This window comes from Cucurbita maxima, unplaced genomic scaffold (genome assembly GCF_002738345.1).
Source record: "Cucurbita maxima cultivar Rimu unplaced genomic scaffold, Cmax_1.0 Cma_Scf00053, whole genome shotgun sequence".
In the NCBI taxonomy this organism is placed as follows: domain Eukaryota; kingdom Viridiplantae; phylum Streptophyta; class Magnoliopsida; order Cucurbitales; family Cucurbitaceae; genus Cucurbita; species Cucurbita maxima.
In genome coordinates this window covers 788,239-812,322 of record NW_019272069.1, presented here as the reverse complement: position 1 = coordinate 812,322, position 24,084 = coordinate 788,239, and the positions used below count along the sequence as shown (strand labels likewise).

Genomic DNA, 24,084 nt, shown 5'->3' with positions numbered 1-24,084 from the left:
TTTCGATGATTTTGATCTACAAATCTTGTTCTTCAACAAAATTATTAAATCGAATCAAGAGTTTCATAACATATATTCTTTCAAAAGGCTTTCTGTCATGGCCCGATTTTTGAGCTTGTCTGAAGCCAAGATTGCAACTACGATTGACTCGAGAAGCTCAACGGAAGCAACCTGATTATTTAAAATCAACGGTTATCCTAAAACTTTAACATAAAACTTATAACACACTTTGTTCATGATATTTAAAAACATTTTAAGTCGTGAAGGAATTCATTAAGGTGCGTAAATCTTGAGGCTAATTGTTCGGGGGCATTTTATTTCTTTCCCTTAAGCCTTGACTTATACTCCTAACCTAGTTTAAGTTCTAAATTTGATCCAAACTTCTTGGAATCGTAGGTAAGCCTTCATGTCCTTATACCTATGTTTTAGTTGAAATCTTGAGTCATTTAGAGGTTTGAATCTTGAAATATCCTAAACTTGGTTCGAGCTTCAACCATGGTCCAATGATTCTAAAAATTCGCATAATCCTTAGAGAAGCCTCTCTTAAAGTTTCATAACCTTACGAGGTCGTTTGATCAGGAACTAGGTATGCTACTTAGAGACATTAGGGTCATTTTGTATCGTTAGTTGGTTTAGCTACTTATCCTTATTCAACGAGCCCAAAATTTTATATTATGGTCATTTTGTATCTTGACTCTCTCTCGCCCGGATTGAACCTAATTGATGGATTCTTTCTCCTTCCCCTAATTTCCCTCTTTCACTTGTTCTCTTTTCTTTCCGATTCCTATTGATTTGATTCTTTCACTGTAACCAAAGACTCCTTATTAATGAGAGTCAACTGACACCCTTTTCCTGAATGAACTGTAAGAGAAGGTGAAGCTCAATCACTGGAACCCGATGGAACTCCTGAACCTTCAAGTGTTGAAAGGAAAGACTCCTTTATTCTTTTATTTAACTTTGTTGGGTGGGAAACTATAAATATCAACCCATTATTAAGTAAAAAATCATAATTGTGATGGATGAAGGTAATCTAACTTATCTCTTGGTTGATTCAAATTTTATACAAGGAGGTGTTAATTTATCTGATTCAAGAGTTTTATTTTTAATAAAAGCTTGAATCGTTGAGTTGATGATTAGGTTGCCTTATCACGTGCCATCGTTGGAACCAATGAAGCAAATGATTGATTCCATCATAGATCTACATGTTACAAAAGACGAGCATTTGCTACAACAACTCTCATGTCATAGATGAAAAAAGCATATCAATGACCTTTGATTTTCTAGACCGTGTAAGAGTTCGTTCATTTTTGCTTCTTCCTTGACAGGAGCTACTATTACTATTTTCAAATTTTTTTTTTGACATAACATAGATTCCTACCACTATACATATTTTGTCACATAAACATACAGTATATTATATCATTGATGTCGGAGACTTAAAAGATAAAAAATTCAAATCTCAACTTAAAAAAATTAATTCATAGCAAAATAAATAATAGAGTAATTTTGATCATGAGATTCGCCTCAAATTTGTTTTCGGAATTTCAAAAAAAAAAATTTGAATTTGATTTACATTTAGTACCTAAATTTGAAAATAACGTTCCAATTTGATTTTTGATTTCTCCCTAAAAGGAGAATGATGAGGTAATAATTAAACTATAGGGTAGGTATATATTTTATAAGGACGGGTAATGTAAATATGTTATAGGTGGGGGGCTAAAGAGAAATAATAAAATAATAATGGGGCCGATGTATAAATAATATTAAAATCCTAAATTTCAACTAACCGCCACATAGATTACTGTTGTCTGTTCCAACACAACGTCTAGGTTATCTTCTCATCGTTCAAATTTGAACTCTTGCTTAACTAAGACCGTCTCACTGTAACATTTTTTTGAAAAATTATTTTCTGCAAATCCAACGGCTGAAAGTCGATCATAACAGTCTCCTGCTTGGATGGACAACTTTGATTGGTTGACTGGGTCAGACTCAGAAAGTTGAAAAGGGAAGATAGTGTATTGTATAATTTCCCGGAAATATTTACTATTTAAAAAATCAATCTGTTTTTGTTTTTGTATTTCAAATCTTTCCAGCTTGCACTTCATCTCTCCCTCCTCTTCCTCTCGCTTCTCCACTTCTAGGGTTTTCAGAACGCCGTCTCGAGGATCTTCTTCGTGCGCCTTCTTCGAAAGCTCTCAATTTTCTAATCTCTGGTAATTATTTCTTGCTCAACCGCGGCTTTCCCTCTGTAATGTGCTCACTGTATTTGTGCCTTTTGATCTGCGCATCAATGATTTGTTCGTATGGTTTTTTCTTGGTTTTCTTATATCGTGTATAGCTTTTTGTGGTGGCTTTTAGTTGATTTGAGTGTCGTGTTCTTTTGGAAAGCGTGGAATTTGTTTCGAGTGTCTGTGTGGATCGTTTCGATCTTGTGAGAATTTCTTGCCGTGTTTTTTATGGTATAGGTCTCAGGCTTGAAGCTTGGTCTCATTGGTTGGAGTAACGGTGGGGTTCTTGTTGGATTAGTTGAAGTTTGGCTATGGTTTTTTTAATGATTCGTCTGTATTGTTGAGATTTTGGATTTTGTTTTTTTTGGTGCGGTTTGTCTTAGTAAGGCTTGATATTTCTTTGGGCTTCTGGATTAGATCAGATTGGGAGGATTAAGGTGGTTTTCGAGTGAACTAGTGATTGATCGTTGCTTGTTTTTCAGGTGCTTTGGTGAAATATGGCAATGGAAGTTACACAGGTGCTTCTAAATGCTCAGGCGATAGACGCGTCTGTGAGGAAGCAGGCAGAAGATAGTTTAAGGCAATTCCAAGAGCAGAACCTTCCCAGTTTCTTGTTATCACTCTCTGGTGAACTAGCGAATGAAGAGAAGCCAGTTGACAGCCGAAAATTAGCTGGTTTGATACTTAAGAATGCCTTGGATGCTAAGGAACAGCATAGGAAGTTTGAGCTTGTCCAGAGATGGTTGTCACTGGACGGCAACGCCAAAACCCAGATAAAGACATGTTTGTTGAGTACTCTTTCTTCGCCTGTGGTTGATGCTAGGTCAACAGCATCCCAAGTTATTGCTAAAGTTGCAGGCATTGAGTTGCCTCATAAGCAGTGGCCTGAGTTGATTGGTTCACTTTTGTTAAATGTCCATCAACAATCAATTCACATCAAACAAGCCACCTTGGAAACCCTTGGTTATTTGTGTGAGGAAGTTTCTCCAGATGTGATAGATCAAGATCAAGTGAATAAGATATTGACAGCTGTTGTGCAGGGTATGAATGCATCGGAAGGGAACAACGATGTCCGACTTGCTGCCACTCGTTCTTTGTATAATGCTTTGGGGTTTGCTCAGGCAAACTTTAGCAATGATATGGAACGTGATTATATCATGAGGGTTGTTTGTGAGGCCACCTTATCCCCTGAAGTCAAGATAAGACAAGCAGCTTTTGAGTGCTTGGTCTCCATTGCTTCTACGTACTATGACAAATTAGCTAGATATATCCAGGATATTTTTGGCATTACTGCAAAGGCTGTTAGAGAAGATGAGGAACCCGTTGCACTTCAAGCTATTGAGTTCTGGAGCTCTATTTGTGATGAGGAGATAGATATCTTGGAAGCATATGGGGATGATTTTACTGGAGATTCTGATATTCCATGCTTTCGTTTTATCAAGCAGGCACTACCTGCTCTTGTGCCCATGTTGCTTGAGACTCTTCTGAAGCAAGAAGAGGACCAGGATCAAGATGAAGGAGCTTGGAATATTGCCATGGCGGGAGGTACGTGTCTTGGGCTGGTTGCACGAACTGTTGGAGATGAGATTGTCCCACTTGTTATGCCATTCATTGAAGAGAACATTACCAAATCTGATTGGAGGCAGAGGGAGGCAGCAACTTATGCATTTGGTTCTATTCTGGAAGGTCCTGCCCCAGAAAAGTTAATGCCAATTGTTAATGTGGCCTTAACATTTATGCTGACTGCCTTAACAAAAGACCCGAATAACCATGTGAAGGACACAACTGCATGGACCCTTGGACGGATATTTGAATTCCTTCATGGTTCAGATGTGGATACACCCATTATTAATCAGACTAACTGTCAACAGATCATAACAGTTCTGCTCCAGAGCATGAAAGATGTTCCAAATGTGGCAGAGAAAGCCTGTGGTGCTCTCTATTTTCTTGCTCAGGGTTACGAAGATGTTGGTGTATCATCTCCTTTAACTCCCTATTTCCAAGAAATAGTTCAGGCCCTCTTAAATGTTACTCACAGAGAAGATGCTGGCGAATCACGTTTGAGGACTGCTGCATATGAAACATTGAATGAAGTTGTGAGGTGTGCAACTGATGAGACGGCATCGATGGTGCTGCAACTGGTACCTGTCATCATGATGGAGTTGCATAATACCCTTGAGGGGCAAAAGCTCTCATCTGATGAAAGGGAAAGACAAGGTGAATTGCAGGGCCTGCTATGTGGATGTTTACAAGTTCTTATTCAGAAGCTAGGTTCATCAGATGCTACCAAGTATATGTTCATGCAGTATGCGGATAATATGATGGGTCTTTTCCTCAGGGTCTTTGCTTGTAGAAACGCCACAGTTCATGAGGAGGCAATGCTTGCCATTGGTGCCCTTGCTTATGCAACAGGCCCAGATTTTGCTAAATACATGACTGAGTTTTATAAATATATAGAAATGGGTCTTCAAAATTTTGAGGAGTACCAAGTTTGTGCTGTCACTGTTGGTGTTGTAGGGGATGTATGCAGGGCATTAGAAGATAAGATTTTGCCGTTCTGTGATGGGATTATGGCTCAGCTTCTTAAGAATTTGTCTAGTGATCAATTGCATCGCTCTGTTAAACCTCCGATTTTCTCGTGCTTTGGTGATATAGCTCTGGCTATAGGGGAGAATTTTGAGAAGTACTTGCTGTATGCCATGCCAATGCTCCAGCGGGCAGCAGAGTTATCTGCACATACTGCAGGTGCGGATGACGAAATGACCGACTATACCAACTCTTTGAGAAATGGTATTTTGGAAGCGTATTCAGGGATCTTCCAGGGTTTTAAAAGCTCTCCAAAAACTCAGCTCTTGATCCCTTATGCTCCGCATATACTTCAGTTCTTGGATAGTATATACATGGGGAAAGACATGTGAGTTTTTCGCTGATCTCTCTCTATATCGGGTTTGTGAATTGGATTTTTGTTTATATTTTTTTGCTTTGCTTGGTTTTTCTGTAGGGACGAGATCGTGATGAAAACTGCCATTGGGGTTCTTGGAGATCTAGCCGACACACTGGGAAGCAATGCTGGTTCTTTGATACAGCAATCTGTGTCAAGCAAAGACTTTTTAAGGGAATGCTTGTCCTCAGATGACCATTTGATTAAAGAATCTGCTGAATGGGCCAAATTGGCCATCAGCCGTGCCATTTCCATTTGAGGCTTTTTGCTGGTTGGCATATTCTTGAGTCATTGCATGCATTTTTGGGTGTGTTGAGTTGAGTCGGGGTCGAAGATTGCATCATAATACAAGACAACGGAAGCTGTTCACTCCCAGTTGTCACTAACACTTGCATCATCATGAAGGCATTGCTAACTATTGCATTAGCAACGTGAAGTGTCGGTACTTCTCATTTTGTCATGGTAGTAGAGGGCGGGAGGAGGAATCGATGAAGTACTTAATTTATACGGCTGGGTGGGTTCAACTGTATCTCTGATTTGAGATAAATCCAAGCCTAGAGAGAGAGGGTGGAGGGGGGGTTACTGAACTTTATTGTTGAAAATGGATGAACGCAGGGAGTTGTTTAGCTCCTTGTTATATGCTGCTGACCAGCTTAGACACACTTGTGCTACTCCTTCTCTGAACTACTCTACTTCCTTTAGCGGTTGTATTTAAGGACTAAATCATCCATTCATATTTTTTGTTTAAAATTTTCGGCATCAATGTTATGAATTTCAAGGTCTCCTTGTATTCTCCTCACCTCTTTCTCTCCACTTCATATTGTATTATCACCTTTGTCCTTTACTCGAAGGTATAGCATGAAAAAGGTGCCCTTTGGGCTTCTTTCCCATCACATGTTAAAGAGGTGAGAGCCTTCTTCCAGCCATTTTTGAATCAACTTCATTTCACTTGGCACATGCTTGGAGAATGTTTATGAGTTCACACAGATGACAATGTGGACTGACCAAACTCAAACTCGAATTATAGGAGTTGATTTGGTTTGGGTTCATTTTTTCAAACTCAAAATGATTTGGTTCGGTTTTGGATTTATAGGGCAAAATTTTGGGTAGACCCAAACCAAAAAAAAATTATAAAATATCTTAAAATGTGGAGAGTATTTATCGGTATGTCTAAGTGGTACTTTGGTCTCATTAGAATTATTCACGTATTTGTAATTTCATCTCAATTTATATATTTTAATCTTTTAACTACGATATCAATTTATAAATTTCATCATCTAATTTTTGATTGGCCAAAAAGTTGGGATTCTGGTTGGTTGGTCAGTTGGTTGACAATGTAATGATACCATATTAAAATAATTGATTTTATTTTTCACCTGGCTACGATTTCAATGAATATTAATATAAATCTATCTTTACTTTTTTAAATATCAAAAGTAATTATTATTTTTAAAATATTTTTAAATTGATTTAATTTTCTTACATATTTTTAAACAGGCCAAATTAATAATTATATTCCAGATCTTTATACTTTAAAGTTTCAGTAACACCATTAAATTATAAAATATAAATATTTTTGTGTTAGTTTTGAGTTAAAATTATTAATATTTTGTTTAAAAATATTATTAAATTTTAAAAATATTTTTAGAACTTTTAAAAGTTTTATTAATGTCTATATTTTTTATTTTTAAAAAAGTTATTTATTTATTTATTATTATTCACAGTCTTGAAATTTTGAAACAAAGTCAAGGACCTTAGGAAGAAAATGTGAAAGCATGGATATTTTTTTAAATAAAATATTAGCTATTTTTATTCAATTAAAAAAAATATTAAAGATTGAATTAAAATTTATAAACATTTTTATTAATTAATTTATAGACATTTTTATTAATTTTATACAATTTATTTAGGTTGAGTTGAGTTAAGTTTAAATAATTTTATAAATTGAGTTGGTTTATATTACTTATTTCCAATATAAATTAGATATACAAATATTTATTTAATTTCATAATTATTTATACTTAAAAACAACGAAAATTGAATTAGAAAGGGGTTGCTGGCATTGGAGCAATCCAAATAACAAATGCGTTTGAACATATCTCATAGATCACCTGCTTCGCATCACATAGTAGGTGTCATGTTTAGACGTCCAAGATGATGCCACGTGTAAAAGGTAGAACATTACATGGAGATGAGGGATTTCCCAGTATCGTGTAAGCCGCCGCTTTCAACAGAGTCTGTGTTTGTTGCATAGGTATTTATGCCCTCCGCCAACGCCCACCTTCGTTTTCCCTCCTCGTAGATTCCGTTCCGATTCCAGGGTTTTACACCTCTCCGATCTTCTTCTTCTTCTTCTTCTTCTTCCATCTCTGAACACTTCCCCCTTCTTTCCCCTCATTCCTCAATCCTCCTACGGATTGTTTCACTGCTTCTTCCTTTTCTCAATTGCCTCGCCATGGCAGACTGGCAAGACCTTCTCCAAACCGTCTTCATAGGCCTCATCTTCTCTTATCTTGTTGCTAAGTTGATCTCCATAGTCGTCTCTTTCAAGGAAGATAACCTATCTATCTCTCGTAGCACTACTACTTCCATTCCGAAATCCAGCGAAGGAGCTTCCACAACCAACCCGATCGAGATCGACCCGGCTGATGTCGGGTCGGGTTCAGGAGATTTCGGATTGGCGCATGAGGGTGACTCTGTGATCGCCGAGCATGGTAGTGTTAGGAATGAGAGTTTTGGTGGGAGTGATACTGATGATGATGATGATGATGATGATGATGATTGGGAAGGGGTGGAGAGCACCGAATTGGACGAGCTGTTTAGCGCTGCCACTGCATTTGTTGCCGCCTCTGCTGCTGACCGCCTTTCACCGAAGGTCTCCAATGAAGTACAGTTGCAGCTCTATGGCTACTACAAAATTGCTACCGAGGGGCCTTGCAGCACCCCGCAGCCGTCTGCCTTGAAAATGACAGCTCGGGCCAAGTGGTAATTGCTGTTTTTATATGTTTATTTTCCCCCTACCTATTCGTTACGAAGATTCGTCACCACAGTTCCTTAGCGATTGCTGGGTGAAAGACTGGTTTAAGAGTTTACTGCTCTAATTATAATGCGCGTGAAATGGATTGTTTAAGAGTTTAAATGAAGGTTCCTTTTAACAAGGGTTCGGATAGGGAGATAAAACCCTTGTTCCATCTAGCCTTTTTGATCAGGTTTTCACTGGTGGACACTGGGATAAAACTTAAATGATGACTATATTAGGAAATCCTGTCCAATTTAATCCATCTTTGGACCATGGTCATTTTAGTAATGGCATGTGATGAAGTACGTTTAGGAATTTTATTCGAGTAGTTTGGGTAGAAAAATAGTCACTATATCAATTAGACATGCTGCCGAGATTTCTATCGAGTTTAAGAAAGATTATGGAATTCAAAGTCCACTTGCATGGGATAATGAAGTGCTAGTTTTTTGACAACCAAGTATTATAGGATTAGGTCGATGTGCTGTTGGCTCTAACACTCACAAATATATATATATATATATATATATATATATATATATATGGATTTATTATTAAAAAAAAAAAATAGACTTCTTGGTCTTTAAGCTGTATGATTCTTTACACTCTTCTCGTGAGTTATCATGTTGTTGTGTTATGATGAAAAAATAACGAAATAGAAATAATGAAGACGCCTGAAATCGACTGTGAGGAGGTAACAGCATTATAGTTCATTTTGGCCAGAGTGTTTTATGTATACTTATCGGTAATTATCTTTACCAGGCAAGCGTGGCAGAAATTGGGTGCTATGCCTCCTGAAGAAGCAATGCAAAAGTACATTGATCTTGTTACTGAGTTGTATCCATCTTGGGTGGCTGGTGCAAGTGGGGTGAGTACTTAATTAGTTTATTTCACCATCTTTACGTCCCCTATTTGCTTCTTGTTTGTTTGTTTGTTTGTATTTTTTATTCTCTTTATAATTAGCTTTGAATGCCTGTGAGGACCAGAAAAGCAAAGATGGAAATGCTGATGCTAAAAGTAAAGATTCAAGAGGACCTATGGGGCCAGTCTTCAGCACTTTTGTATACGAGGAAACCGGGAATGATTTGTAAGGTTCCATTTGATGATGATTATATTTGTTTTACTTATAAGCCACATTTTCATGTTCTTTTTCCTTCCCTTTTTAGTTTTTTGAAACCAAAATATTCCTTTCGTTGATATTATGAACAGACAGAAATTTATAATTTATTGAAGTGTAAAGCATCCTATGTGAGCTGACAGACATGCAAAAGGAACTATTTATAGAGTGCCAATAGGAATAATGAAGTGCTGCCAAGTTAAAGGCTTCTCTGACTGCTACCTTAGTCCTTAAACATCCTATTATTGTCCTCACTATTCTGATATCTAGGATTAATTATTGTCCTCCTTGATATGAAATTAAGAAGGTTCTAGTTTCATTTTGGATTTGTTGTTTTCAACACCTCTCTTTCCATTCTGATATCCTGGATAAATCACTTGGCTCCTTGTTGTGAAATTAAGGACTTAGTAGCATTTTTTATTTGTCACCCCTTTCATACCTTTCTGTGATAATGTGTCATGGTGGAATGAGGTTTTTCACTCTTAAGGTCTGGGAGTGGCGTTGGAGTTTACTTGTGGGGTTTGGAGTTGGAATTGCTAGGTGGTTGCTGAAGACTACACTTTTCAGGGGGATGGGGGGATTGTGTTCGACCTCCCACCATCTCCAAGTTAAACATGATCTTTTGAAGATGTTCATTGAATTTTGTGAGAGGGGGATCCTTGGGAACATTATGAATGAGATATAATTTGTTTGATTCCCAAAAGTTCTAGGGCTCATAAAAGATATTTGTTCCATCAATGTAGAGAGTAAGCTTTGGTAAAAAAATTTCCACGACTTTGGTTGAAAGTACGAGAAAAGTGTTACAAAGTGGTCAAGTTTATCTTCTTATACTAAGGAGCTTTCATGGTGGAAGGACAAATTTTAGATAAGGTGTATGAAGCTATAGATGATTTTGAAAGGTGGCGTAGTGTTATCCCTGATTCAAAACAATAGAAGAGTCTGGTCGCTCAACTCTTTGGTATCTGTATGCAAGTCTTTATATGTTAGCCTTCTCTCTTCTTTCCGTCAGCCTCTTCTTTCTCCTGTCTTTCCTAAGGTTTGGAAGGTTGAAGCCTAGGAAAAGATCAGATTTTCTCTTGGTTGGTTTGATTAGAGTGAATTGGTATCACGTGTTCATGGAGTTTTCCTCTTTCCTTCTTATAACTTAGTGGAGGTTTTCTCTATTAGTAGGCTGTAAAGGATCTTATTATATTCTTTGGAGGTATTCTACTGCACTTTTGGTGGAGTTTTTTCAAGAATTTTGGGTAGCCTTCAATTTCGAGAAAGAAAGTCTTGTTTTCCTATGCTGCAGGTTGTTCACTTACTCTTCATACTGTTTAACGCAGGATGTTGCTTTGGAAGTTTGGCTAGTAGCTATTTTTCTCTTTTACCAGCCACCTAATCTTCTAATAGGTTGCTTAGTGGAAACTATTATTCATCTTTTGAGATGAAGGCCTGGAAGTGTGTGAAAACTGCTGGAACTATCTGGTTTGAAGGGAGAGTAGAGCTTTTATGTGTTTAGAGGGTCCTGGAAGGTGTTTGGAATTGGATATTCTTTTATTCTTGTGATCAGCATCCAATGATTAAGATTTATGGAAGGAGGAGGGGTCGGGAGAGAGATGATTTTGAGGGAAGCCAAGGTTGGGGGGGTGGGGGTGCAAGTTGTTAGAAGAATATATCATGTAAACCTAAGTAATAGGTAGAGAAGGGAGCAGATCTTATTTGGGGAGCTCTCTAATTCTTCCTCGGTCATTGTTTTCCTTATTGAACATAAACAACAATTGCTGAGATAAATCAGCTTGCTTCTAGGCTGTTGATTCCTTTTGTTTCTTGGGTGATATTTCTTTGTTTTCTAATTCTCACTTGGTTCTTGTATTTCTCCTTGTTGTATCTCATTTTTTATAGCTCCCTTGTGCACCTGGTCTATGTTTTACTTCTATGGCTTGGTTTGAGCGAAAATGGTTCATAATAAATTTGCAAAGAGATGAAAATGGTTAATAATATAATATATATAATTACCATGCATTCCTTCACCAGTTCAGTCTTCAAGAATTGACAATATTTACTAGGGTTTTTTTTTAGTTTACTATGATTACAATAGTGACAATCTCAATGTGTTGATGAAGAAAACATTTTGTCTTGATCATCATACCGTTAGTTTAAAAGGCTGTATGAGCTTTGTCCATTAATGAATTTGTTTTGTTTTTTTTTTTATAAGAAATTGAATTTTTCATTTTATTATTATTATTATTTTTAATTGCTTTATTAATTTTGAGATTTGACATTTTCATTCCTCATACCAATTTCACCTCCATCTTTCCCCTTTTAGCTTTATTTTATGTTTTTGGGATATTTATTACGAGTGGAGTAGCTGTCCATTTTCATCATTTTGTTATCATTGTTTAAATAGACATCATTATTTTGTTAATTTGATATTTGATACTTAATATATTTTCCCGTTGCTGGAGTCTTATTGTTAATTACTGCTTACGGAGGGATTCTTCATTAGCCTTTTTGGATGTATATCTTTGCTGAAGCTTTTCAAGTCTACACAGGGAATCACACAACTGAAAGATTATTGTTTCAACTTTCAGGGAGCTGGAAGCCATTCATGCCTTTGCTAGAGAAGGAGAATTGGAAAATTTGCTGAAGAGTGTAGAAAGTGGCGTTTCAGTGAATATCAAGGGTTCGTTTCTCAAGCAATCTCTGTTTTGGTTCCTAACAATATATAATTGTGCTTAATGTTTAATGTCTTTGAACATGAGTTACAAAGTCAGTAACCTCTTAGAAAAATAGAATTTATTGAAAGAAGTTCTTAACCTAATTTTTTTTTATTTCCAAAAATGAGATAGGTCTAATAAGTCATGGAGGTTGGTAAATGAATTGATTTATGATGATCTTCGAAGTTGGCATGTAGACTTGATTAAGTTAGTATGCCTCTATAGGACTCTTCACAGTCGAGGAAAACGTATTGTTATGATATGGATATATTTAGCAAATTATTCTGGGATAGGAGAAATAAAAACTAAGCAAATGAGGCCAACCTGGCTTAGTTTCATTGTTAATCTGCTTCCAAATTTGTTGTCCAGAAGAACTTTTATGTGACTTAATGATGAGCTTGATGCCTCTGATCAGGGAAACGTTGTTTAGCATATCCACTTTTAATAATGAGCCACAAATTAAATCCTGGTTTGTAAGAATTATGTATGGTTTCTAATGAAGTAGGTTACCTTCGTAGGGTTTTGAACCAGTAATTCAATTTTTATTATGATTCTAACTGTGGATAAGATTGAGTTGCCTTCTGGAGATGTGGCACTGTATGTATTTTTATTTAGATAACCTTCATTAGAAATCAACCGGTGAGTTGATGTGTGTTTTCGTTGTGTAGTTCAAGTTCCATTATCTATTGAATGATTCAATTAGGCGTACTATTATGCCATTTTGCTAATGGCTAATATGATGACATCATTTTGATTTTAATCTGCTGCTTGCTTTTCTAATATCATCATTTCATCATGACTCTAATCTACGACCCATTTTGTCCTCACATTTTATTGTGACCCTCTGTCAATGACTAGTAATGATGGTATGGTGGTGTCTTCGTCATTCTCTCTCTCTCTCTCTCTCTCTCTCTCTCTCTATATATATATATATATATATATATATCAGAGGTAGCTGCAAGCTAATTGGATTTGTTTGTTTTATGTTCTTTATTTTTAAAATTTTAAAATTTTGTTTATTTATGGATTGATCATTTTTTTTTTAAAATGAAACGAGAAACCACTACATTTGGAAGCCATGAACTGTACAAGCTCACAAAAATAAACAAAAGAATTTAACTGATCTTTAAAGACCCTATAATTCCTTTCCTTCCAAATTAACCACAAAATAGCTTTAGCTACATTCTATTATATTTTTCCCACTTTTTGCTTGTGCTATACCTCGTTTTCTTTCTTTCCTTTCTTTTTTTTTTTTAGTTTTCCCCTTTGAAAGGAAGCATAATTTCATTAATATAAAGTCGTATACAGAAAGGGAGGAGAGTCCCCGCTGAGGCTAATTGGATTTACCAAAAAATTCCCTCCATGTAACCTTTAAAGAGTAATTAGAAAACATATTTGTAACTTACGTCAAGAGGCTGCTGTAGAAAGGATCTGATCAATTAGATAAGGGTAATTTCCTTCCTGTCCACCAAAAATTCTATATTTCCTCTCAATCCAAGTATCTCAGAGGAGTCTTCTAATGATATTCGGCCAAATATTTTAGTCTTTTTCTTGATGGGGTGATTAAGTCAAAAGGAGTGAAGATTGGAGGTAATTGTTTTATTGAGAGGCAGGACCCAATCAAATGAAGCTTAGATTTTACTACAAAAAGTAGTAGCAATTTGACAGTGGACAGAGGTGTGATCTTGTGGTTTTGAATTGTGCCTATAAAGATTGCAACAATTTGGGCATAGAGCTAGCCAGGGGATTCTTTTCTGCATTGTTTCTTGGGTATTGCTGCTGTACAAAGGATTGATACTTCCTTCTGATATTTGTTTTTCTAGATCACTTTATAAGTTTCAGATTGGTAAATGCCCCCTTAGGTTATTTAGGTCTCTTAGGAGAGAGCTGCAAGTAAAAGTGACCGGAGGGCTCAATGTCCAAGTCCATGAATCCAGGAGATTGGTTGGAGTGAAGCCTAAAAAATATGACTCATGAGTGAGAGCCAATCCACATTCCTTCTTCATTGAGATTTCCTCTAGAATTGACGTTTCAGACTGAAATTTTGTTTTCAAGAAATTTTTGAATCATGAAGCCAATTGAAACTAAATTTTGCTTCTAAGACTTTCAAATTCTAAATTTCCCTATTCTGTAGAAAGAGAAACTTTACAGATATTCAAATGATTAGCCTTTCCGTTTCCTACAGCATTCCGGTGGAAATCCCATGTTTTCGTCTTCAGCATTTCTTTCTAATAATAAACACTAGTTCCATCTCTAACAAAGAGAGAAGATTTGTTGAAGTATTTCCCATAACAGACTGCACGACCCTTGGATGTCATCCATCCTGTTTTTCCATTGTAGCAACTTAACATAATTTTCACTCAATTAATCTTTAAAAATTATGCGAGTACCCAGAAGGATAAACAATTAGGCGCCCAGCTTCCTTTGCTATGTCCAATTCTATTAGCTTGTAGATGCGCTATTGACTCTTTGAAGATCGATGCCAGGAGAGGAGGTTTGACCAACAAAAACTATTCTAATAGTCAGGTATAGATAATTGATTTTCCTCGAATAGTCCAATTTCATGATTTTCCTACAAGACCTCTTTTGTTTAATGTTCTTTTGTCCCAAGTTTAGTAAAGAGCCATTCCTAAACCCTCTGACAGATAAAATCTAAATCTTTCTTCCCCAAATTCTTACATCTAACTTGAAACTTGCTGAGATTTAAATCTGCACTCTAGTATGGGGAAGTCTCATGCCATCCCCATGAGAGAAGGGTCTAGCTGTATCTTCATATTCGAATTCTAAATTTCGAAATACTTCTTGAATCTGGGTATAACTTCAATTTAGATGAAAATAACATTTGAAAATATCATGTCATGCAGTGCTTCTACTAACGTTCTCTGTGTTTATTATTATTTTTTTTTTGTGTTTATTATTATTTTTTTTTCTTGCAAATGATTCAAGGAACACGCTAGAGTGGCTACATTTTTCTTTTCCTTTCAAAGATGATGTTGAGTAATATCTTTCCTAAACAATTCTTTTGAACGATTGCAGATAGTGAAGGCCGGACCCCATTGCATTGGGCTGTGGATCGTGGGCATTCTAATGTTGTGGAGCTGCTTGTTAGCAGGAATGCGGATATCAATGAAAAGGTACCTAGAATGTATTTAACATTATATTTACCGCTCAAGATTGCTTGCGATGTTTTCATACCACTGATCTGAACCGCTACTCGGTGGCAAGCATTTTTCCTGTGTCATATTGCAAATGTACTGGCAATATTAAACAGAAATGACTCTTAATTAAGGCTAGCTTTAAAAGCAAAATTGTGCATTTAGATTGTAGATTTGTTTTTGAAAAGTTCTATAAAATTACTACTTAGTACTAGTGTCCTACTGGATCTACCCTTCGTTTCCTACGTGAATGAAATTTGGTGCACTCTTTGATATAGGACATTGATGGCCAAACTCCATTGCATTATGCCGTTGTATGCGACAGAAAATCGATTGCTGAATATCTTGTGAAGAACAATGCCAACATTAACGAAAAAGATAATGATGGAAAGTCACCTTGTGATCTTTGCGAATCTATCTGGCCTTTCATGGTCTCTGCGGGGAAGTAGAAACTGGCAGATGGATTACCATGTTCAGTGTGCCTTTTCCCCTTCTATCTTCTAATTGATTATTCCACACGTTCCTTTTGAATGTAAATACTCCCATGCATGGCCTTTCCTAACAACTTCATTATAAATAGATTTGGAGTATTTATCATGCTTACCTGTTTCATATCAGATGATGCTGATGACGACAGTAATGTATCTCTCTCGTTAATATTGTCATTCAGGGTAAAATAGATAGTAGATATTATACCATGCGATAATTTGACACCATTGATGTTCATGGAATTGTGGCTATTTCTGATAGTTTAATATCAAATGAGTAGGACTTGACAACCATTGCTTAGGAAATGGTGCTTGACTTACTGTTTTGGGAAGAGTATGGGATGATTTTATTGGGTATGTAGATAATCCATGCTGTTATCTTATGAATTCTTATGCAGGCACTCCTTTTCCACTGTAGATAAATTTGTCTTTGATGAGTTTCTTTACGGAAGCTCGCCCGACCTGACGATAGTTGCATTACTCGACTCACTCTTGTAAATTTCTAGTTGTAAATTGAATTGTTTGGGATAATAGTTGTCTGTGTTATATAAAGGATGATAAGAGGAAAGGTATAAGCCATTTTAGGAAGTTTGGGATGAGTTTTGAGGTGATAAAATTATATTCTACTCCTTAGTTATATGCTTTGTAAAGGACCCACTCTTCATTTTAATGTGCTTCTGAATAGGTTTGTAAAGCTTGAAGTTGGGTTGGTGGCCTTGGGACTCGCAATCCTAACAAGCTTACTCCCATGGCATATATTAATGGAAGCATCGCCTATCTTCGTAGCCGGGTCCCAACAAAAATTAATTAATACATATGTTCAGTTTGAGGTCGAGTGTTGCAAATAGAGAGTTGATGGTCAGTCACCGGATTTTGGTAGAAATTTGGAACAATTGTTCATAATAATTGTTTTTGGAACCTCCTTGATGGTTGAAGTAAAGAGCATTGAATGTGTTGAGGTAGAGCTTCTTGTAGGTCCAAAATTACTTCTTGAGATAAAGCCCAACAGTTAATGCAATTATAATAGAAGTCCACAATTTTCAATCTAAAAGTGAGGTAATAAGTATTTTATCGATTTCGTTAAGTTACAAGTTTAGAGCGTTTTTTTTTTCTAAATTTTAGTCTATCATTTAAAATCTTCAATTTTGTTCGTATAGCTTCAATTTAGCTTACGATTGGTTGTTTTAAGTTCGTGCCCTAATATATTTCGTTACTTACAATATTGGAAGCGAAAATTTCTTTTCACAAATTGAAAAAGTGACTAATTAGTGGTACATAAACTTTTAGAATCACCGGATTAGAGCTAAACTATGTCCAAACTATATGGAACAAAGTTTTATATGATAAAAAGTGTACTTATGTAACATATGTTTAAAAAAACGGAATAAAAAGGACGTTAGTCGATCTTAGAAATCTTTCAAGTTAGAAACTTAGAATTTTCATATCCTCAATTGGAAGTGTTTAAGGCCGGGTGACTGCTATTTAGTCAATTTAAAAATATTAGAGCTAAGTTTGAATTATTATGCAATTATTTTAGCCGATTTTCCAATGCTAACAATGAGGCTACTTATTGAGTATTCTTTTAATACTCAAGCCATTATTTTCCATTATTTTTCCAAGTAAAGGTAAAACACCGATGTATGGATGGCGACATCGCCATCGAGACCATGAAAATAAAGTCAAGATAGTTATATTTTCTTTTAAGTTGTAGCCCTCAGGTTACATGTTACATAATAAACACGTTTTACATGCCGTAATAACTTTATTTTTAAAATAAATTCATTACAAATAATAAGCCAAATCCCAAATTAATTTTAATTTCATTAGATTAAACTCTAAATTTGCACTCAATGCCTCTCTAAAACCAAATTAGAAAATTGCTCCCAAAATCAAAAGTTCCATACAAAATTCAATCAACAAAACACCAAAAATCATGTCATAACAATGCCCAACCTACCAACTTAACCATAGGTTAAATCATTTGTTCTATCGTGGATCGGGTGGAAGCCTTTTTCGAGTTAGTTTAGATCGTTTTTCAACCTACTCGGATTGATCCAATACCTAGGTTTAAGTTAGATTAAATTCATTATTTCCTTCAACCTAGAGTTGATCTGATACCTAAGTTTGTAAACCCATCCGACACAAACTAATTTAACCCATAATAATAATCTAAAACTATATATATATATATATATATATAATATAGTCACCTCTATTTTTAAACCTAAATTAGTTCATGGGTTTGGCTAATTAATTATTTATTAAAATTTTAGGTATATTTTGAATTAAAATTATTAGATAAAATAAAAATAATAATTGATATTTTAAAATAGGATTGAATTTTCCTCTTATGACTTTTTCTTAAAAATTTTAATGATGATAAATTTTTGTTGGTCTTCTCCAGCGAGGCATCAGCGACCTTGTGATTGGTTGCACAAGTCGGACCTAAAACCCTAAAATGGAACCAAATGCATCTGAATTTTTCTCTTAAATTATTGCTTTTTTGGGCGGAAAAAAAACAGAAAAGAAAAGAAAATAAAAATAATTTAGTTTTTAGCATTTCAAGTCCAGCCTTTGCGCCCTTCCATTTTCTTCTCCCTCCTCTCTTCCTTTTGCCCCTTCCCTTCCTCTAGGGTTCCTCCAACTGCCGTCTTTTCGCTCCTCCACACTCTCTTCTTCTTTCTTGCAATCCCTTCAATTTTCCCAATCCAGGTATTGATTTCTCTCCCATCTTCGAAAATCCCCTTGAGTTTATGTTCATTGGGTTTCATTTTGCTTGCTGATTTTGTTTTTTTTTTTTTGTTTACCTTTTGATCTGTGCATTTTCTATTTGATTTTCCCCGATTCATCCATTTTCTGTTTTGTATCGTCATTAGGATTCAGTTCTTGATGTTTTTTGTATTGCCTTTTCAGTATCAGTGTTTTTGTTTATTTGTTTCATTTTTTGAAGTGGAACGAGTATGTTATAGTGGTCTGTGTAGCATCGCATTTAAGCTTATTTCGATCCTGTGAAAATTTGTTGTCATTTTTGTTTCTTATGGTTTGAACCGGAAGATATCGATATCAACATAGACGGTTGGTCCATATGACTTTAAGGGGCTGGGTTCTCGATAGATCACCTGCAGTTCAATTAGTTTTATTAGTTTCTTTTGGTTATGCTGTTGAGATCTGGGTTTTTGCTCTTTGTTCCTGGGTTTTGCGATTGCTATAGCTAGGTTTCGTTTTTCCATTATTATTTCTGATTGAGATTTTTGGGATGGGATGAATATTTTCTTAGTAATGAATTTAGTTTCCTCAATTAAGAATCTGTTGACCATTAATTTGGAGTTTCAGGTGAAACATGGCATTAGAGGTTACGCAGGTTCTTTTGAATGCACAGTCAATAGATGCAAATGTGAGGAAGCAGGCAGAGGATAGTTTAAGGCAATTTCAGGAGCAAAACCTTCCCAGTTTCTTGCTGTCTCTCTCTGGTGAATTAGGAAATGAGGAAAAGCCAGTTGACAGTCGTAAATTAGCCGGACTGATACTTAAGAATGCACTGGATGCTAAGGAACAACATAGGAAATTTGAGCTCATTCAGAGATGGCTATCACTGGATAGCAATGTGAAGTCCCAGATAAAGACTTGCTTGTTGAATACACTGTCTTCAGCAGTGGCTGATGCTAGGTCCACAGCATCGCAAGTCGTTGCAAAGATTGCTGGCATTGAGTTGCCTCAAAAGCAATGGCCTGAATTGATAGGTTCTCTATTGTTAAATGTTCATCAACAATCATCCCATGTCAAACAAGCCACCTTGGAGACCCTTGGTTATTTATGTGAGGAAGTTTCTCCAGACGTGTTAGATCAAGATCAAGTGAACAGGATATTGACAGCTGTTGTCCAGGGAATGAATGCATCTGAAGGAAACAATGACGTGCGACTTGCTGCTACGCGATCCTTGTACAATGCTCTTGGGTTTGCTCAAGCAAACTTTAGTAATGATATGGAGCGTGATTATATCATGAGAGTTGTTTGTGAGGCCACATTATCCCCTGAAGTGCGTATACGTCAGGCAGCTTTTGAATGTTTGGTTTCAATTGCGTCGACATACTATGACAAGTTAGCTCGCTATATCCAGGATATTTTTGGCATTACAGCAAAAGCTGTCAAGGAGGATGAAGAGCCTGTTGCTCTTCAGGCCGTTGAATTCTGGAGTTCTATTTGTGATGAGGAGATAGATATCTTGGAAGAATATGGGGATGACTTTACTGGGGATTCTGATGTACCGTGCTTTTATTTCATCAAGCAGGCACTACCTGCGCTTGTGCCCATGTTACTTGAGACACTTCTAAAGCAAGAAGAGGATCAGGATCAGGATGAAGGGGCTTGGAACATTGCCATGGCTGGGGGTACATGTCTGGGGCTTGTTGCACGCACGGTTGGAGATGATATTGTTCCACTTGTTATGCCATTCATTGAAGAGAACATTACAAAATCAGATTGGAGGCAGAGGGAGGCAGCCACTTATGCGTTTGGTTCAATTTTGGAGGGGCCTGCTCCAGAAAAATTAATGCCAATTGTTAACGTGGCTTTATCGTTCATGCTGACTGCATTGACTCAGGATCCCAATAACCATGTGAAAGACACAACTGCATGGACCCTTGGACGGATATTTGAATTTCTTCATGGCTCCAATATAGATACACCCATTATTAATCAGGCGAACTGTCAGCAGATCATTACAGTTTTGCTTCAGAGCATGAAGGATGTTCCAAATGTCGCAGAGAAGGCCTGTGGTGCTCTCTATTTTCTTGCTCAGGGTTATGAAGATGTTGGCCCATCATCTCCTCTAACTCCATTTTTTCAAGAAATTGTTCAGTCCCTTTTGACTGTTACTCACAGAGAAGATGCTGGGGAATCGCGTTTGAGGACTGCTGCATATGAAACATTGAATGAAGTTGTGAGGTGTTCAACTGATGAAACAGCACCAATGGTGTTGCAACTGGTTCCTGTCATTATGATGGAATTGCACAATACTCTTGAGGGGCAAAAACTTTCATCTGATGAAAGGGAGAGACAGGGGGAACTACAAGGCCTGCTCTGTGGGTGCTTACAAGTTCTTATTCAGAAGCTAGGATCATCAGAGCCAAATAAGTATGCCTTTATGCAGTATGCAGACCAAATAATGGGACTTTTCCTGAGGGTATTTGCTTGCAGAAATGCCACTGTACATGAGGAAGCAATGCTGGCGATCGGAGCTCTTGCCTATTCAACGGGCCCAGATTTTGGTAAATACATGACTGAGTTCTATAAATATATAGAAATGGGGCTTCAGAATTTTGAGGAATACCAAGTTTGTGCCGTCACTGTCGGTGTGGTAGGGGACATATGCAGGGCATTGGAGGATAACGTTTTGCCCTACTGTGATGGAATTATGACTCAGCTGCTCAAAAATTTGTCCAGTGATCAATTACATCGTTCTGTTAAGCCCCCTATTTTCTCATGCTTTGGTGATATAGCACTGGCTATAGGGGAGAATTTTGAGAAGTACTTGATGTATGCGATGCCCATGCTTCAGAGGGCAGCAGAGTTATCTGCACATACTGCAGGTATTGATGATGAAATGACTGAGTATACGAATTCGTTGAGAAATGGGATTTTGGAGGCATATTCAGGGATCTTCCAAGGTTTCAAGAGCTCTCCAAAAACTCAGCTTTTGGTCCCTTATGCCCCTCATATACTTCAATTCTTGGATAGTATTTACATCAGAAAAGACATGTAAGTACTTTGCTGAGCTCTCTCTCTCTCTCCCTCCCCCCAGCTGTGAGTGTGAATGTGTTCTTAAATTGGAATTGTTTATTTGATGTTTTTATACTTGTTTTCCCTGTAGGGATGAAGTTGTTATGAAGACTGCCATTGGAGTCCTTGGAGACCTGGCCGACACACTGGGTAGCCATGCTGGTTCTTTGATTCAGCAATCTGTCTCAAGCAAAGAATTTTTGAGTGAATGCTTGTCCTCCGATGACCATTTGATTAAAGAATCTGCTGAATGGGCTAAGTTGGCCATCAGCCGTGCCATTTCAATTTAGGCCTCTGCTGGTTGGAAAATTATTTTTTTCACATTTGAAGTCCTTGCATGCATATGGGTGTGTTGAGTTGGGGTCCGGATTGCATCTTTCAAGTCTTCACTCTCAGGACAACGGGAAGCTGTTCACTTCTAGTTGTCACTAACACTTGCATCATCATCATCATCATCATCATGAAAGCATTGCTAACTATTGCATTAGCAGCGTCAAGTCGGGATCTTGTATGTCATGGTAGAAATGGGAGGAGGGAGCGTCCATTAGCGCCCCCAGTTCGTATGGCTTGGTCGGTTCGAGTTGTATCTCTGACTTGAGATAGTGTCCAACCTAGTGGGGTTTGCCTTGCCATCAAATGGTTTTGGGTTGTGGAAATGGATCAAGTACAGGAGTGTTCGTTCACTTCTTCTTCCCCTGATTAAACACCCTAGTGCTTTTTTCTCTAAACTTCTACTCTCTAGCAGATCTAGTTCGACACTTTTTACCCTTTTGTTTATTTTTTCTGCATCAGTCTTGTGAATTTTTTCATGGTCTGGTTGTATTCTGGTCTTTCCTGTGAAATTCACTTCATATTTGTATACGCCGGTTTGGTTCAGTTTCTCATAGCAACAGAAAGCATGAAGGGTCATCATTATATATCATATCCTATATTTGCATTTCCATTTGGTCGTGTTTTGTAGTTCAGCATACATGATCAATACGGTGAATTCACATAAATCATTATATATCCCACAGGTCATTTTTGAAGTACAGTCGTTTTTCTTTATTTGTTTATACATCCGATATCTTATTATTTTGCAAGTGAAAATTGTATTGGAAACATCTCAAAGGTTGTGATGCTCGCAGCCCCTTAGGAGTTGAGGATTTTGTTGGCTTGTATATATTGTCTGTATAAGGAAAGTTTTGGTGATTGGCAATTGAAGTTCATTTTTGAAAAAAGACCATTATTATATTCATAGCTAAGCTGTCATTTGTTTAGTACTTGCTTATCATGTTCATAGTGTTGTGTGTACACTTTCTCGTTCTTTCCGTAGCATTTTTGTCTGTTAATGGCCATTTGGATCATTAAATTATTGTGTCATTGTGGCCAACTTTCATTGTTTAGAAGATATAATGAGAATGAGATCATAATACTAATCTTTTCTAGTTGTAACGTTGTCTTTGCTTTTAGTATCTTTTTATAGTTTATTTATGAATTTTCAACCTCAAGCTCAACATGAGAATCATTTGATGAAGCCACAAGGTACTTTTAGTGTTGCTGGATCTTTGTTATTGGAGTATCCCTTAGATTTCATTGTTTTATCTAGATAAAAAATTTTGGACCCATTCGAAAATATTTTAGATGGGCTGGATTGGTGATCCGAGCAACTAGAATATAATTTATAACCTAGCTCCAATTTTAAGTTAAAAATGTTAAATTATTAATATTTTTAAAAGTAGTGTAGAACTGATCAATCTAACAAAAAAGTGATTACCCACGACCCTTGAATTTCAATTCTGTTTAAATTGAAAAAAAATCTAACTTAACCCAACCTTTCAGACCCTTGAATTTCAATTTTGTTTAAATTGAAAAAAAATCTAACTTAACCCAACCTTTCATAATTTTAATTAGTTAGTGGAATTTGTCAGATTATGGAGTTACATGAACACTTCTAATCTCGTTTTTAAACAAATTTCAACCATTTGGTTATGTAACTTGTTTTGTCTATCTAACCCACTTCAATCTCTTTAATTTTGTGCTTGTCTGTCTTATCCACTTTTATCTAATGAGTCAAACCATGAGGCGTTTGAGCTTAAAACTTCATCAAATCATCGATATCTTACACGAAACAAGAGCTGCTCAAACATAACCACAAAGCCAATAACAAAGACGCAATAAGAATGAAGTGAAATTCAAAATAGAATCCATAGAGCTTCTCATTTTAGAACTGAAATTCAAAATAGAATCCATAGAGTTTCTCATTTTAGAACGCTAATAATATACTTTCTCAATACACAACTCAACCATAAAACACACTCTTTTTATGTTTTTATGTTTTGTTATTTAAACCATAAGCACCAAAGAAAGACCCTCTTTTAAGGCTTTCCAATTCCGGGCTTCTTCGGATCATGCCTATTATTCGCTTTCGTATCATCGTAGTCCTCTACGTCGAGTCTCATAAGCTTCCTTCCATTCATTCCGACCCCACCAAGCTTCACATTCAAAAAAAAAAAAAAAAACTATTTACTTACATGATAACAACACTTTAAATCTCGCATCTTTTAAACATTACTTAATACCATGTAGATCGCTTTATTTGCAACCTTGACGTCTCCACCCGATTCAACCATGCCTAACACAAAGAAATAGATATACATTAGCATCGATCAAAACGACAAAA

General features: G+C 36.5%; 3 protein-coding genes across 3 annotated transcripts; all 3 read left to right on the top strand.

Annotated features, from left to right (window-relative positions):
* The first annotated feature begins 2,083 nt into the window (after window positions 1–2,083).
* Window positions 2,084–5,953, top strand: LOC111471510 (importin subunit beta-1-like). The gene is made up of 3 exons (XM_023117216.1): window positions 2,084–2,213; window positions 2,711–5,142; window positions 5,230–5,953. Exons 2-3 carry the CDS (start codon window positions 2,726–2,728, stop codon window positions 5,426–5,428), a joined length of 2,616 nt encoding a protein of 871 aa, XP_022972984.1. The 5' UTR covers window positions 2,084–2,213; window positions 2,711–2,725; the 3' UTR covers window positions 5,429–5,953.
* Window positions 5,954–7,404: 1,451 nt separating this feature from the next.
* Window positions 7,405–15,938, top strand: LOC111471513 (acyl-CoA-binding domain-containing protein 1-like). The gene is made up of 6 exons (XM_023117219.1): window positions 7,405–8,154; window positions 8,948–9,053; window positions 9,172–9,272; window positions 11,876–11,967; window positions 15,038–15,135; window positions 15,435–15,938. The coding sequence occupies exons 1-6, from the start codon at window positions 7,625–7,627 to the stop codon at window positions 15,603–15,605; spliced, it is 1,098 nt and encodes a 365-aa protein (XP_022972987.1). The 5' UTR covers window positions 7,405–7,624; the 3' UTR covers window positions 15,606–15,938.
* A 2,262-nt stretch (window positions 15,939–18,200) lies between these two features.
* Window positions 18,201–22,625, top strand: LOC111471472 (importin subunit beta-1-like). The gene is made up of 3 exons (XM_023117185.1): window positions 18,201–18,356; window positions 18,978–21,401; window positions 21,514–22,625. Exons 2-3 carry the CDS (start codon window positions 18,985–18,987, stop codon window positions 21,710–21,712), a joined length of 2,616 nt encoding a protein of 871 aa, XP_022972953.1. The 5' UTR covers window positions 18,201–18,356; window positions 18,978–18,984; the 3' UTR covers window positions 21,713–22,625.
* The last annotated feature ends 1,459 nt before the right edge of the window (window positions 22,626–24,084 follow it).

What these genes read in the sequence shown, in the direction of transcription:
- LOC111471510 (XM_023117216.1), top strand. Translation starts at nt 2,726, where the DNA reads ATGGCAATGGAAGTTACACAGGTGCTTCTAAATGCTCAGGCGATAGAC. An exon ending in ATATACATGGGGAAAGACAT is followed by an intron (nt 5,143 to 5,229) that starts GTGAGTTTTTCG and finishes GTTTTTCTGTAG; the next exon opens with GGACGAGATCGTGATGAAAA.
- LOC111471513 (XM_023117219.1), top strand. Translation starts at nt 7,625, where the DNA reads ATGGCAGACTGGCAAGACCTTCTCCAAACCGTCTTCATAGGCCTCATC. An exon ending in ATGACAGCTCGGGCCAAGTG is followed by an intron (nt 8,155 to 8,947) that starts GTAATTGCTGTT and finishes TATCTTTACCAG; the next exon opens with GCAAGCGTGGCAGAAATTGG. An exon ending in GGGTGGCTGGTGCAAGTGGG is followed by an intron (nt 9,054 to 9,171) that starts GTGAGTACTTAA and finishes TGTGAGGACCAG; the next exon opens with AAAAGCAAAGATGGAAATGC.
- LOC111471472 (XM_023117185.1), top strand. Translation starts at nt 18,985, where the DNA reads ATGGCATTAGAGGTTACGCAGGTTCTTTTGAATGCACAGTCAATAGAT. An exon ending in ATTTACATCAGAAAAGACAT is followed by an intron (nt 21,402 to 21,513) that starts GTAAGTACTTTG and finishes TTTTCCCTGTAG; the next exon opens with GGATGAAGTTGTTATGAAGA.